The 16,536-nt window shown below is 39.9% G+C and overlaps 4 protein-coding genes across 4 annotated transcripts; all 4 read left to right on the top strand.

Annotated features, from left to right (window-relative positions):
* Positions 1-683: 683 nt before the first annotated feature.
* Positions 684-2,809, top strand: LOC124136275 (caveolin-1-like). The gene is made up of 2 exons (XM_046502146.2): positions 684-843; positions 2,063-2,809. The coding sequence occupies exons 1-2, from the start codon at positions 778-780 to the stop codon at positions 2,387-2,389; spliced, it is 393 nt and encodes a 130-aa protein (XP_046358102.1). The 5' UTR covers positions 684-777; the 3' UTR covers positions 2,390-2,809.
* Positions 2,810-6,740: 3,931 nt separating this feature from the next.
* Positions 6,741-8,709, top strand: LOC124136276 (caveolin-3-like). Its single transcript, XM_046502147.2, has 2 exons — positions 6,741-6,894; positions 8,015-8,709. Exons 1-2 carry the CDS (start codon positions 6,838-6,840, stop codon positions 8,339-8,341), a joined length of 384 nt encoding a protein of 127 aa, XP_046358103.1. The 5' UTR covers positions 6,741-6,837; the 3' UTR covers positions 8,342-8,709.
* A 1,125-nt stretch (positions 8,710-9,834) lies between these two features.
* LOC124136273 (caveolin-3-like) lies at positions 9,835-11,996 on the top strand. Its single transcript, XM_046502144.2, has 2 exons — positions 9,835-10,002; positions 11,207-11,996. The coding sequence occupies exons 1-2, from the start codon at positions 9,946-9,948 to the stop codon at positions 11,531-11,533; spliced, it is 384 nt and encodes a 127-aa protein (XP_046358100.1). The 5' UTR covers positions 9,835-9,945; the 3' UTR covers positions 11,534-11,996.
* Positions 11,997-13,910: 1,914 nt separating this feature from the next.
* Positions 13,911-15,756, top strand: LOC124136274 (caveolin-3-like). The gene is made up of 2 exons (XM_046502145.2): positions 13,911-14,106; positions 15,001-15,756. The coding sequence occupies exons 1-2, from the start codon at positions 14,050-14,052 to the stop codon at positions 15,325-15,327; spliced, it is 384 nt and encodes a 127-aa protein (XP_046358101.1). The 5' UTR covers positions 13,911-14,049; the 3' UTR covers positions 15,328-15,756.
* The last annotated feature ends 780 nt before the right edge of the window (positions 15,757-16,536 follow it).

Here is a 16,536-nt window from a genome sequence, read left to right on the forward strand (position 1 = left end):
CACATTGTCTTTAATGGGAATATGTCAAGTCAAATAAAAGCACAGTAATCTTGGTTGGTCGGTTGGTTTGCTGTTCAACGCCACGTCCGAGGCGTCATGACTGTCACAATGTTTTGTTTGGTATCTTGTTTTAAAAAAGAAGAAGTTCTTTCCACATAAATTACTTACTTTCATTGCTAGACATTAATGTGTTTTCCTGTAGTTTCACCTCAATACAAAACATCCCCAACTTCATTGCACAGAATATATCAAATTCGTAGTGAAACCTTTGGAGATAAACCTCTTTTAACACTTTCTTCTCAATTAGTTTTAATGTTCGATTGTTATGAAAAGAGAAATCACTAAGCAATATGTAACATTGATTTACTTGAACACATAAGCACAGTTTGACGGATTCAGGTGACACCCCAAATGTATAGGCACAATAGGATCTGTCAGATTTATTCAAAGGCCTATACCAGGGTGTTCAATAAAATAGCAATTCCGCGTGGAGAGTGACTCTATTTACGAGGCAACGCAGTAACCACCGTCATCAATAAAGAAACAAACGCTGAGATTTCAATACCCGAAAATAAGGGAGACTTCTCTGTAGCAGTCAACCACATGACTACTTTGGACCAATCAACTCAGTGCCAGTGTATGATCCTGTAACTATGTGAACATATACATAAGGAGGTCGAAGTGAGTTTGAGACACTTTGCCTTGAAGTGCGCTAGAGAGTAGCAGGAACCGTTTGCTCCAAAGTATCGCCCTTCAGGAAAGTCATCTTGTTTCACAATGGCAGAACAATCTACTATCGATTTGGAGAACCGAGATCCTAACAACATCAACGACCATTTGAAGGTAACTGAATCTATGCTTATGTGTATGCACCACATTATGTGAAAATTTATCTGTTAATTTAAAATTAATTGAATATTAATACTTTAATATCTTTATACCTCATATATTTCATTTCATATCATTTCTCGTGAACATATGCAAACACGACAATGGTGTTTCATACATGTAAAAATGTACCCTATCATTGTTTGAGATGTATGTTCCCCAAATTACATACATCGTTAGAAAAGATACGGAATTTATGGAAGCGTATTATTGCCACAGTCTAACACTAACATCTACGTACATAATACTTTCATCTACGTATCGATGTTACTTACCTTTACGTAGATGGTACTATAATCTACGAAGATGGTGTTTTCGGAGACGATTCGTTTGACTTTCTACCTTTCTAAACATTGCATAAAGTAAATCTTTCAATGTGTTGAAGTTACTTGAGAATGACACACACTCTCTTACAGCCGTAATAAAGAGAGGAGAGCACGAAATGTTGTCCAAACTACAAGCAAAGAACAATAGGTTATTATTCAAAATTTTAGCGAGGTAATATATCAACCATAACATGGTTAAAGACGAAGAAATCTCTACTCGAATATGATTTCTCCATAACGGAAATTGGGTTTAGAGGTTAAACTTGAATATGAAGGAGTCATAATCACTCAAACAATGAAAACTTATAACCTATATCAAACCAATACTCATCATCATCCCATGAAACAATGAAACACTTTTATTTTAGTGTTTGATTGACATTTTGAATGATCTCATGCTCCCTAACATTTAATTTAATTAACAGTAACTAAGAAAACACCTTTATTTGAAATATTAATGTTTGTTTAAACTAGTATCCAGCTGGGGTCGCAACTAAGTGATGCAGGTCTCAGGCGTTTGCCAACTTTGTGAAATCCACGAGCACGGGTATGGTGCTGAAGAACCTAAAAAACTTAATAGGAGCTAACCGGGATTCGAACTCACGATCATAGGTTTCTGACGTGCCCAAGGCATGCAACTCTACACTGAAATTTGCGGAGCCTTAAACGACTGGAAAAAGCTGATGACAAGTACCAATGTACTAACAGTTTAGTTCAATAAAATAAGAAGCAATCTATCCATCTGTATCACTAAATACTCCTTTGACTAAAATATACCGTACAGTACAATTCAGATATCACATTACCTAATGCGTTCTAACTGACGATTCCTATTTTACAACCCACAGGTCCAGTTTGAGGATGTTTTGGCTGAGCCCGAAGGTGCACACAGCATTGACTGTTGCTGGAAGTTTACCAACACATGCTTCAACTGCGCCTTCAAATGCTGCTACATGTTGATGACCCTTTGTGGGCCTCTCTACGGCCTCTACTACGGTTGGAGTTACGCCATGCTTGCCTGTGCTCACGTGTGGCAGTACACACCACAGATCAGAGCTTGCGAAATTAATTGCATCATGTTCAGGAAAATATACACCATCTGCCTCAACTGCTGCCTGACGCCATGCTGCGAGTCTTGTGGTGCCGTCTTCAGCAGGATACAAGTCAAACAATAACACAGACACAATATGGAAGTATCCTGGCGTTCTTACACAAAGTTAAACATCAAAGAAAGACTGATCTGGATGATTCAAACACACATTGCCTTTAATGGGAACATGTTAAACTGTCTATTCTGGAAACGTTACGTGAAGAAACACTATGTGCGCACATATTTCGCCACAAAAACGTACGCGTGTTCCGGGAGGAGAGACCCCCATTAAACTGTCTAACCCCCTCTCTTCGGGTTATCTTCTTTTTAACTTTCGTCTCGGATATTCAGCGCCTTATGTTTATATTTCGCCTGTGGAAGAAACAAGGGACATATCCTCGTGGTCTGGTTTCTTTGTTTGATAAAGAAGAACTTGATCCCAGTATTATATTGTATATATGCATGTTCGCATTGCTGTGATAAATAAACCATCTTTTATACGGTATGTTATCTGTTTCTTAGACCTTTTGTTTGTCCCATTCAACAAGGACAAAATATAGTTTATTGTAGTGAATGTGATGAGTGATGTATGATGACACAATCGTCATGGCCATCATTTTCAGTACGCTGCTTACACTCACTCCAATAAGAGGCACAATGCAGGTATTTCATAACATGAGGGGCGATCGGGTAGCCTAGTGGTTAAAGCGTTCGCTCGTCACGCCGAAGTCCCGGGTTCGATTCCCGACAAGGGTACAATGTGTGAACCCATTTCTGGTGTCCCCCGCCGTGAAATTGATGTAATATTGCTAAAGGCGGCGTAAAACCGCACTCGCGCACTCACTTCATAACATGATTTGAATGGACGACGACACATCACAACAAACAGCTTTGACACATTTTTGTCAGAAAAACGAACAACCGTGGCGCTGTATCTAAAAGCTATACAAACCATTTCCCAAATTATTAGAAATCTCTGCCAAAAGTTCATTGTACGCTTCCGACTATGGCGTAGGAATATGTTTATGAATCACTATCAAATAGTGATGATACCAGGTAGCACCCGTCAGAAACACTAGCAATAACAAGTCAGTTGACCACCTGAAAATCACGGGAACATATATATGGTATAAGTCAAAATAAGGATTTTTTGACTTGGGTGAAATGTCCTCCACATGTCCACAAAGTTGGACAAGAGACGTATGAAAGAGCTTACTCGGTTGGGAAAAGTTTTGAAAAGTTGTCGGGCAAGATAAACTCACCTTTTCATGAACACCTGGTATAATCCCTGTTTGATAGTGAGTTATATACACATGCTCATGATATAGTCGGAATCGTACAATCGTCTCTGCTTTCAGGTGTTTGTCACTTTTACTGTACAGAAATATTTTAAAGGATATAAAAAAACGACATGGTAAAAGAATATCCAAAAATAATAATATTGATAAAGTAATAAATTTATTCTTATCATATACCGATCCCGTTCGCTAAATATGAATTTGAAGTTTGTGCTAATACTGTGATATATCTATAGGTTGCTGCACGAGGATGGTGTCTAAACGCAAAAAGGATGTTAAATATCCATTTCAATATGATCAGACATCAAGGTCCAAGTGCTGGTATCTGTCCATATAATAGATAAAATTAGTTGGCTCTATAAATGAACACTGTGAGCCCCATCTTACACTCCATCCTCCACACCAACCCATCCACCCCACTGCATGATGCACGCATTTGTTCTTCGAGCCGATGTGTTGACCGTGTCATGATATTACATGTCCACAAATTAAAGACGGCTTAATGAAACAACTTACAACTTTTCCCCAAATAAAGCCATGATCAAGAAAAGAGTATTGTTATCCTATTTTTCATTTGTCTCAAAAGAGTGAACTACGTTAATAACGAACACGCTTATAACGAACTGAGGGATATAACGAACTTATTTTTAGTCCCGATCATTTGTTGTATATATGCTGTATGTATGCATATAACGAACTACGGTTATTCCGAACTAAAATTAGTGGTCCCCATCGAGTTCGTTATAACCGTAGTCTACTGTACTTTAACTCGCTCTCAGGTATGTTGAAGCGTACAATACAAGACTTTCCACTCGCAGTTATTTCATCTCACAAACCTTTCCAGATTTTTAGTATTGAACAAAGCAATAACAGATCAAGTATTAGTCTCGATTTTAGAAAATATATTATGGTCATTGCAACAAAGGTTCAACCATATCTATGAAATGACTGGAATACTGCAAAAACCCGAGGACAACCAAACTTGTAGTCACTGTATTTGTTCCTTTTGTCTGTGACAAAAGACCACATTCGTCAGTTTTGGGAATGATATATTTACTTACTTAGTATATACACATACACATACATGTACACACACACACACACACACACACACACACACACACACACACACACACACACACGCACGCACGCACGCACGCACGCACGCACGCACGCACGAACGCACGCACGCACGCACGCACGCACGCACGCACACACACACACACACATACATACATATATCCAAAAGTGAGTTTTTTTTCTACATACACACCAAGGAGGTATGGACGTATTATACATTATATATACAATGATATCCATATATTATTTATATACTGATCCGCAAAAGAAACATCACCATGGATACATATATGAGAAACCTTATTTGTCCAAATACTGTAAACATACTTTGAGACATATTAAAAAGATTAAACTTGGCAAAACTGATCATCAAAGTTGAAATTAAAGTGTCAAATGTTCTTAAAGTGAAACACAACACTAGTCTCTGAGAAAATGGCATCACAAGTCAGTATCTCATGTGTCCGCCATGTGCATTGATGACTGACGTGTAACATCGATACATGGAATGGATGAGGCGGTTGAAGAAGGCCATAGGCACCTGAGCCAACACTCTGAAGAACGCCTGACGCAGTTCAGCTGCAGTTGTCGGCCTTGGTCGGACGTCATTCAGCCGTCTTTGAATCTCGTCCCACAGGTGTTCTATGGGATTTAAATCGGGACTGAGGGCAGGCCACTGCATGGTTCTGATGCCATTCTGCTGGAGGAAGCCTCTTGTTGCTCTCGCAGTGTGGACACGGGCGTTATCATGAGAAAACTCGTGATTGCGATGACGTGCCAAATGAGGTATGACGTGTGGTCTCAAGACTTGATCAATGTACCGAGCTGCTGTGACACCATTGCCTCTCCCTGGACCGATGTTCTGGAAGACCACAGAGCCGACCCTTTGTGCAAGACCAATTCCACCCCACTAGTCTCTCTCAACAACACAAGCATCCGAATAACGTTCCCCACAGCGTCGCCAGACCCTCTCTCTCTCTGCCATCTGCTGTTGAGATACAGTACCGGCTCTCGTCTGAGAAGAGGACTCTTCTCCACTGCTGGTGGCGCCAATGCTGGTGCTGTGTTGTCCACTGAAGACGGTCCCGTCGATGACGTGGTGTCAGAATGGGTCCTCGGTGTGGCCTGTGACAGTCGAGGTGTCAATCGTCGACGCACGGTGTCCGCACTAATGAGCCGCTGGTGTGTCCCCATGGTCTGTCGAGAAGTTTCCGCAGCAGTAACAAAGCGATCTTGAAGATGCAGTCGCACAATCTGACGATCCTGACTTCGGGTGGTGACCCTTGGTCTTCCACTACGTGGTCGGTCATCTGTAGGTTTGGTGGTCTGGCACCGTTTCTGGAGCATGTATATGGTCCTTACGTGGACTTGAAATGCATTGGCTACTTGCCGGGCGGTTTGTCCAGCTTGCAATCGTCCAAGGGCTTGGTGTTGCTGATTTCTTGCCAATTTTGGCATGTGGTAGCAATTCAATAACGAATGAATGTTATCCGATCTGGGTGGATTTTTATAGGACAAAAAATGGGGGAACGCATGTGCATTTCAACTCACGTGCATCGGTTACCATGGCCGTTGCCGTGATGCGTTTGGGCGATCGGTTTTATTGTCATCTGCTTTGTTTTGTTTTTATAAAATTTCATTTTTCCGGACAAGGTAATGTTAAATTTTGAGAAACTTTGACAAAAAATACCCAGATATTTAAATGACAACATTTTATGCAATGTTACTTAGGGTGACGTTTTTTTTTTGCTGTTCAGTATATATACGTGTGTGTAATTGTTTAAATGTACAAGCAAAGCCGGTTTTCATGGGTAATATTGGAAAGAACTGTAGGTTTTTGTAGTTGTACCCTGAAATAAACGAAGTCTGACTGAACTGAGAACACAACATAACCAGTGAACGGCTCTGTATACGAAGCTAAGAATTACTTTCGGTTTCACTATAGATCGTATTCAATTCAATTCCAATGGCTGGAAAAAAGTTTGCCTAAACACGTGTGGTATTCAGGTATGACAGTGTTTGACCCTGTAGTTAGGTAGGTAGTATATGGTGTTTATCGCAGCACAGGTTGTCACACTTGGGTTTAGTGACGGTACCGTTTGGCCCGTAGCAGCAACCGCAGGAATTACTGTCTGTTAAGAAAGGCTACTATTACAAAATGGCAGGAATTGATTTGGAAAACCGAGATCCAAACAACATCAACGACCATTTGAAGGTAACAATATTTATACTAATCCATGATATTTGCGTATTCAATCCAGGTTTCTCTTATTCGAATCTCTTTCATCAAAAGAAAGTACAAGAGTTTATGAAAATTTGTCGCAAGCTTTTGCTGATCGTACATCTCCTTAGAATACTGTTTTAAGAAAGTTCATTTGTCACATTAAATTTACTCTGAATTATTTTTTTAATTAGGCCTTTTCTTTAAAAGCCAAGCACAGCCAATCTGAGCATACATTTACACTAGGGGCCGGCAAGTTGATATTGGGAAGCTGGAATTCCTTTTTTTTTAAAACAAACCTTATATATTATATACATTTATATTATATTTTTCCTCAGTTTCATTAAAGAGCGTTAACTGAACTTATTCAGTGTTTAATACTATCAGTATTGAGCTTTAGGGGAGAAAAGGTAAAAATTGTTGTACTTCAACTTTCAGAGGCAAGCAATGAAAAAAACAAAAATTTCAGTCGTCAATATGTCAATTTCATTTACGACTGCTGTGTACATAATCTGCTTGCGAGAAAATTTAAACGTTGAAGGAACAATGTTGGAGTCCGGGTGTTATTCGGGGGTAAGGGTGGTGGGTTGTGTGTGTGTGTGAATCATTCACTTGTCATGTCAAGGAACATGGTTGCTCTCCGATATGGGTGTCACTCACTCACTCACTCACAGAGAGAAAGCGGGTGAGTTTGGTTTAACGCCGCTTTGAGGAGTACTCCAGTTACATCCCTGCGTTTCATGATGCAGGTTCAGACGTTTACCACGTTAGTACGGGCATGGTGCTTACAAACCTAATAACATAATCGGGGCAAACCGGGATTCGAACTCATAATCACAGATTTGTGGGACCCAACTCTGTGCAGCAAACTGCATCGCATTAGACGACTGGATCCTCCGTGGCCCCCGATATTACTATGAAGCGGATGTACATAGCAATAATATTTGTTACGATAAATGGTGTCGAATCATTGCTTAAACCTATATAATTTATCAATAAGAAACTAAAAACGTTTCCTTTGACTAAAATAAACTGTAAAATATAATTTACAAATGTAAAAAGTTCACATAACCTAATGCGTTCTAACTGACGTTTCCTATTTTACAACCCACAGGTCCAGTTTGAGGATGTTTTGGCTGAGCCCGAAGGTGCACACAGCATTGACTGCTGCTGGAAGTTTACCAACACTTGCTTCAACTGCGCCTTCAAATGCTGCTACATGTTGATGACCCTGTGTGGACCTCTCTACGGTCTCTACTACGGTTGGAGTTACGCCATGCTTGCCTGTGCTCACATTTGGCAGTACACACCACAGATCAAAGCTTGCGAAATCAACTGCACCATGATGAGGAAAGTGTACACCATCTGCCTCAACTGCTGCCTGACGCCTTTCTGCGAGTCCTGCGGTGCCTTCTTCAGCAGGATACAAGTCAAGCAATAACTCTCAGATAATCCCATGGCGCTCTTCAACAATGCAAAGCATCTCACACACATTTCAAATATCGTGCATTGTCATGTTCTGATATGGAGCACAACCTTCATGTGTGGCTGTAAATTAGGAACTGAAACTCGAAGAACATCCGTTTAGTTGTCTAACTACAAAGTATTTCGGTATTTGTTTCGGCTTGGAGATTAAGGACCCTGAGTTTATATTTCTCCTGTTGAAGAAAGAAAGGACAAATTTTTAGTGCCTAAATGTTTCCATTTGTGCCATGATCAGGATCAAAACAATCAGTGCACAATATAATATTGTACATATCTATGTTCTCAGTTGTTTCTGTAATCAATAAACCGTTTTTATTAACTTAATGCAATTCCTTGTTTGTCGTGGATTTCTGCTTTATTTGTGGGGATGCTCAAATTGACTTTTACTTGAAAGTTGCAACATCGATCACTGTTACATGCTACTGAGACAGCTCTTTCTTTTTTCGAAAACCTAGTCTGAGTTTGTCTCTCACTTGCAAACTTGCTCGGCATTTTGGCCTCTCCAAAACAACTTGCCTGATTTTGAACTGAATTTTGTGTTTACATTTGTTCTGACTTTAAGTAAGGTTCATGGCATCATTAGCTCAGTTTTCAGTGTTTTCATCCGGCTATTACCTGACTGCAATCTGGCTGCTATCAGGCTCTTACGTCCTTTTTATCTGGGCGATATCCATCTGCAATGGGGCTGCTAGCCAGCTGCTAGCAAGCTGCCATCGAGATGGTGTGTGTAATGTCCGGCACTCAACAAACTATGTGCAGAATACAGAGGGAACACCCATTACCTACTTTATGTCTAAAGAAACAATTTGTGGATGCAACCCGATATTTGGCACTCCAGACTATAACACTTTATTCGTAGTTTGTTAACATGACCCATTTCTACTGGACACAGATGACACATAATTTGCCAAAGTTGTAAAGAGTTCACATAATGTATTCCGTCAATGCAGTTGTGGTTGAGCGGCAGGTGTAAGCCTGAAATGTTATGACTTTGTGGGTGAGCTCCACTTTAAACAATAGTTCACTCACATCATGGCGTGTCAGGGAATAGTGGGGCTAAACCCAAGTGATGCTGGTCGGTTAGCACTTTTGTGAAACCCACTAGCATGCGCATACTAGGGTTCGAACCCACGACCATATTTTTCTGGTAGCCTAAGAGATGTAACTGCACAGCGAATTATGGCGCCTTAGACGACTGGGCAACACATGCTTCCTGAAAAGATATTAAAAAGTTGAAAACACAATGGCTCACGCAAGAGTGATCAGCAGTTGAATGCGCGGAATAAATGTCTTTATGCACAGGTTAAGAATAGCCCCGTCTTTGTTATATCTACAGTCATAAAGGATTTACCTTTGGAGACAATTGATGTTTTTTTGTCACCACGTGACTAATCTTGGCCAATAGAAAACATGACTGACACTCGCTGATATAATGACAGTGTCTGGTGATGTTGTTAAGTAAACGAACCTGTCGTTATGTACACATATACAAAATGTACGTTTTAACACACCTATGACACTTTACTTTTGTGACTGTGCCGGTTGTATCCTGTTGAAAAAATGGCCGAACTTGATTTGGAAAACCGAGATCCTAACAACATCAACGACCATCTGAAGGTAATCTTGTTATAAGCATAAGTAAGTTTAAGTGAAAAATGCTTTCTTGAATATTTTTGAAGAATAGAAGAGAATATAGTAAAAGAAAACAGAATCCGCACTAAACTCGCTGCAGTTAACAGAGACTGAACAGTGGAACTGCGTCTGTCACATTCATTGCTTAATTGTTAATTAGGTCCTTTCTTTCAAAAGCAGGTACATTATAGAATAACTGACAATTTTAAATTCGACATATCTTGTATGAAATATATTTAACGCTTCTCTTTCCCATTGTTTTTTGGGGGTACGCAAACCCCATTCTTTGCTAAGATTGCTTGTATAAATACTGGATTAGAAATAGAACTCCAGTATCGTGATGGTCGTTGAACATTTTCAGTGTCAAGGCGGGTGGTAGGGAAAGGAAAGGACATGCTCCCCCGTTTGTTAAACACCTCGCATAATCATTGCATTATTCAATGATTTGAAAGTGTAGGTGTCTGTGAATGTGTAGCTGCAATCATTGTTTAAGGTGTTTCTTGTCATGTGACAGAGATACTGGTAGGAATATGTCTGAGGCTCGGATGTTTTAACATAGACTTGTCAGCAAAAGATCGGGTTGAAGTGGCCTCCGTGCGTGGGTAGGCGTTGATATCCGATAAGTGGCGATAAGTTCAAATGTTTGCTCCTCACATCCCGTCTGTGGCTCTTTTAATTATAAATAATTTTGAAAAGGTGTCACTATTGATCAGCTAGTGTATTCATACCAATAACGTGTAATAATTAAGTGTCTTCCATTATGCATCAGCGAATATAAGCTTGAATGATTCTTTACATAAAAATAATGTATTATAGATAAAATCATGTCATTTGCAATAATGGTTTTAACATTGTTTTTGTAAAACGTTGTCTACTTGATATCAATCGATTGAGGATGTTTTGGCTGAGGCTGAAGGTGGCGACTGGGTTCAAGTTGTCGCCCTCATTGTCCAATATGTGTCTCCTTCAATGACCAAACAGTTTGTAAATATGTCAGTATTGAATATCATCGAGTCTTCGTTACAAATAAGTGTGTTTCAAATATCTAAATGTGTTTTCACAGGACATGGGGAAATATAAATACTAATTTGTCTTCACATACAATGAAAATAAGCAATAAACGGTGATATATTTTGCATGAATGTTGACAACTGTCGAAGTGTCAAATGTTTCAACTTAATATCATTAGGTCCAGTTTGAGGATGTCTTGGCTGAGCCCGAAGGTGCACACAGCATTGACTGCTGCTGGAAGTTTACCAACACTTGCTTCAACTGCTCCTTCAAATGCTGCTACATGTTGATGACCCTGTGTGGACCTCTCTACGGCCTCTACTACGGCTGCAGTTACGCCATGCTTGCCTGTTCTCACATTTGGCAGTACACACCACAGATCAAAGCATGTGAGATCAACTGCATCATGATGCGGAAAATATACACCATCTGCCTCAACTGCTGCCTGACGCCATGCTGCGAGTCCTGCGGTGCCGTCTTCAGCAGGATACAAGTCAAACAATAAAAAAGACACAATCTGGAAGTATCCTGGTGTTCTTACACCAAGTAAAACCTCAGCGTAAGACTGATCTGGATGACTCAAGCACACACTGACACAATCTTGACTGACACAATCTTGGCCTCCCAGGCGCGCTTGTACTATATAAAGCATTAACGTAAAAATGATATGGGGGAACCTAATACACATTTTACATGTCGTCTATACGCGAAATGTGTAAGATGCTGAAATGTTCTGGCGCCCATTTCAACCTACATATGTTACATAAAGTAGGAAGACAAATACATCCGCTCAGTTGTCCAACCAAAGAGGGGAAACTCTGTCATTATATTTCAACTGTTATAATGAAAAGACACCGCCGCGTCCTTATAATTACAAGAATTTGACGTAAACAAAATGTGTGTTAAATTGAACAAATTCATATAACCACAATCCTCTGATCAATAAAACGCCCTTCATATGCTTGTTACATTTTTGTGTGTTATGGAATTATGACTTTATTTGTGAGGAGACATGACAAAATATTTGGAAGTGACACCATGATACATAACAATTACACGTCACTGTCAAGTTACTATCTATTCACTTTATCGAGAGCATATACTGGTGAAAAGCTTTATGTGATGTCTGTGTGAATCTGATACAAAATTGTTTAAACATGAGATACATGTTCATGTATGGACACAATCTGTTTACAGTGTGCCCTGCAAGACATACACCTTGTTTTTCACTGGGTACGCACACCGCATTATTTTTTCAGATTAACCACAATGCCGGGTGAACGATCGTATTTGTATAACCTGAGAACAAAATTATTTTCGGATCATATTATTTTTTACGCTTTTCCCTTTTACTGCTATTAGGTTACTTTGACCCAAACATGTGTGACTGAACTGAAATGAACTGAACCTTTAACTGAACAGCGAGCCTGGCCACCTGGTGCCGTTAATCGCCTCTTACGACAAGCATAGTCACCTTTTAGGGCAGGCATGGCTTGGTAAGACCGGATCTAACCCTGATCTTTATGGGTCACTTCATTACTACTTGCAGACAATTACATGACACAATACAATGTTCGTCGACGATAACACATAACACCAAACTGATTGCCCACGGAAAGACCATGTACAAAGAATGACATCTTCCACAGAGGTTCGTTACATGACTGTCATCACCCAGATCTAGAGAAACGTGTTCACCCCGGCAACATATATCTCCATTGACACCTCCACATGGAGAAGGTAAAATGATTTTAAAAAACCCAAACGGTTTACTGATCCCCATGCAGACTAGGTGAGGCCCCAGTGTCGGTACAATACATTCCATTGTGTGTACACCATCAACAGTGAAATGTCCTCTTCACAGATGAGTCCACTTATTGTATAGACTGCACAAAAGACAAGGACTGTATGTAATCTAACTGGACCATTCCCATACATTATACTTCTGGAGGTGGCATGTTTATGGTGTTGGGTGACATTCAGGTTAGCATTCGAAACCAGTCTTGTAATCAACAGACAGGTGCGATGACTGGTGTATGTTACCAGAAGGAGCTAAATACACATGCTACCTTCTCCTCTAGAAAAAAAGGTGGTCACAACACAAGGACCAAGGTTAATAACTAAATCAGTCTGTGATACCAACACTGGATTAGCGCATCCTGACACAGAAAAGAGGCACAACTTTGTAAAAAGAAGTGTGGCGCCTTAATTCCCTGGACCAAATGTGTCCCCACGTGTATTGGAGTCAAGCATTACGATTCCAAAACTCAGCAGGTCCATCCATGTTCTTCAGAATGTGGAGGGAAATGGTGGTGGTAGGTAATACACAACAGGCGAGCCCTTATCACATGAAATATACTGTTCGTATAACAGTTACGCTAGAGGATATTCATAGCCATCAAGTCTCTGAAATTGATCTTTCCATCAACTAATATTATGTATAAATATCTACACACTATGAGACTAAGGGTAACATATAAGGGAACAGCTATTATTGGACTCCGGTGTATTTAGTTTTGCAGGCACCTAGCTGATACAAGGAGAATATCGGCAATGTCATAATGATAAACACTTCATATACGGGGGTAGATCGACATGAACGCAAACTGAATGACTAAATTTTAAAGGTTATGCAACACAATGGCTCACACACGAGTCGTCAGAAAACATGCAGATCAATGAAAAGTGCGAGTACAAATGTAAAGGAGGCTCTGAATACCCACCTTCTTACTATAGGCACAATTGTAAGGATTCCAATGTCTGTAAAGGTGTGTAAAGACGAGACACTGCAAAGAACCACGTGACTAACTTGAACCAACAGAAGGCGGACGTCATTGAAAATATTCTGAAAGATTAATTACCAAGTATGGCCATGTACTTATGTAGACAATCCCGTAGTTACGTAAACATATACACAAGTGTTGTAACACCCCTTGCACAACTGTATGGTTGGAACCGTACCAGGAAAGTAGTAGAATCCGTTACTGCAATTCACTGTTTCAAAAAGCGTACTTTTGAAAAATGGCCGAACTTGATCTGGAAAACCGAGATCCTAACAACATCAATGACCACTTAAAGGTAAGCTTATATATTTCCATACATTCATGCTAGTGTATTTAAATGAATCAGGGTTTCTCCGTCATCAATAGAGAAAGGAATATGAAGTCGATGGAAAACAAACCGTACATTTGACATTAATGGACTGATGTATGTCAAGGAATACTCTGCATCGGATCTTTATACCCCAAATATAATCTTCAATGAAAGAATCTGTTAAAGCATTTATTTCTATCGAACAGATAGATGTGTGCCCGAGTGACTCTATTTGTATTGTGTAAGCGGTTTATGGAATAATGTTGTCATCTTTTCCCTTCCCAAAGTTATGATAATATTTACGGAGTAAGTTTAATCCATGTAATATGTGCTTGACGATGTCCTAAATTAGAAATGCATAAGCATCAATACTGGTCTCACTTGAATAATTGTGTGGGTTTTAATTACGTTTTCTGTTACTGGATTGGGCAAAACTTCTAGTGAATTCTTTTTCCACTCGCGACCAGTGGTATGCTACGAGGAAAGGGCATGTTCAGTCGTTTGTCAGTCACCTTGTGTGATCATGATCGTTATGGCTTAGTTGAAGGTTGTGTGACTTCCATTTTGTAGAATGGTGTCTCTTCGTGTGACAGTACTAGGGTAGGAATAAGCAGTTGATGATATAATTTACACCTAGGTGAATATCCTTTTCAGTGGGATTGGTAGCCCATGGGTTAAAGTGGTCGCTCGCCATGTTCAAAGTGTGTCTCTTTCAATTACAAAACATTTCGCAAACGTGCCATTATTGATGTTCAATAGGTTTTCGTTACAAATACGTGTGTTTCAAATATCTTAATGCGTAAGTAATAAACGGTAATATATTTTGCAATAATGTTGACAACTGTTAAAGTGTCAAATGTTTCAACTTAATATCATTAGGTCCAGTTTGAGGATGTCTTGGCTGAGCCCGAAGGTGCACACAGCATTGACTGCTGCTGGAAGTTTACCAACACTTGCTTCAACTGCTCCTTCAAATGCTGCTACATGTTGATGACCCTGTGTGGACCTCTCTACGGTCTCTACTACGGTTGGAGTTACGCCATGCTTGCCTGTGATCACATTTGGCAGTACACACCACAGATCAAAGCCTGTGAGATCAACTGCATCATGATGAGGAAAATATACACCATCTGCCTCAACTGCTGCCTGACGCCATTCTGCGAGTCTTGTGGTGCCTTCTTCAGTAGGATACAAGTCAAACAGTAACACAGAGACAAGCTTGATCTCTCCGTATCTTCTTTTACAAAGTAAATCAATATTGTAGAGTACTCTTGATGAATCTGAAACTTTATTTCAAGGTCAACACATTGTCTTTTCTTGAGATGTATTGGATATAAAGTACCAAGTGCGAATATGTTTCATGTTAGGCACAGTGTTAAGTGAAATTTCCATTTGCATCGCTCGAATTCCAATCGGCCAGTTATCTAAACATTTCTATGTTAGTATTTCTGTCGCATTTTCTGCATGGAGATTAAGGATCCTGTGTTTGTTTCGCCCATCGAAGAAGGAAAGAACACACATAATGTGCTCTCATTTCTTCGTTTTTGTGCAGGAGTTTGATCTCAATATACTGTATGTACTAGGGGAAAACAGAATCATCACTTTATTGTGCTACAATAAATTATCTATTACACACATCTTCGTTTGTTAAAATATGTTTCTTAACGTCTCCTACCCCAAAATATATACTTCCTAGAATGTAGATATCGTTGAGGTGTACGTTTACAATACCGTGGTGTTGCATCTGAATGCAACATCTGTTCACGATGCAATTTCACATCATGCATGAATAGCACGTGATGGACCTATAGGTGAGGTGAAATGGGGTTTAATGACGCGCCCAAGATGATTTCACTTGTATAGCCAAATGCATGCACGAGTTTGTGTGTTAGTGTTAGTGTGTTAGTGTTAGTGTTAGTGTATGTGTTAGTGTGTGTGTTAGTGTGTTAGTGTTAGTGTGTTAGTGTGTTAGTGTTAGTGTGTGTGTGTGTGTGTGTGTGTGTGTGTGTGTGTGTGTGTGTGTGTGTGTGTGTGTGTGTGTGTGTGTGTGTGTGTGTACTAGTCCGGACTAATGCCGATTTAAAGGGGCACTGATCTAACGCAATTCCCCGGACTGGTTGTTGCCTTTGTTATTGTTTTTTTCCCCGTGAGTACCCGGATGATACGCAACGCAACTGAGCGTGACCAGAGACTGGGCTACCGTCTGCAAGGACAGCTAAATAAACTTGGAGGCTGGAGGCAATATTTGTTTTACGCATTTTTGCATAAACACTGATTGGTTAACTGTGATCTATAAAGATTTCGACAAAGGGCGCATGTTAATTAATTTCTTCAGCCTAAACAAACAGACAAAAAGAACAGCGGAGCTCATCGGATGTCGTCATTTGGAAATACCCAAGATGGTTATAGTTTAAT

This window comes from Haliotis rufescens, unplaced genomic scaffold, assembly GCF_023055435.1.
Source record: "Haliotis rufescens isolate VD_foot unplaced genomic scaffold, xgHalRufe1.0.p SCAF_22, whole genome shotgun sequence".
Taxonomy (NCBI): Eukaryota; Metazoa; Mollusca; class Gastropoda; order Lepetellida; family Haliotidae; genus Haliotis; species Haliotis rufescens.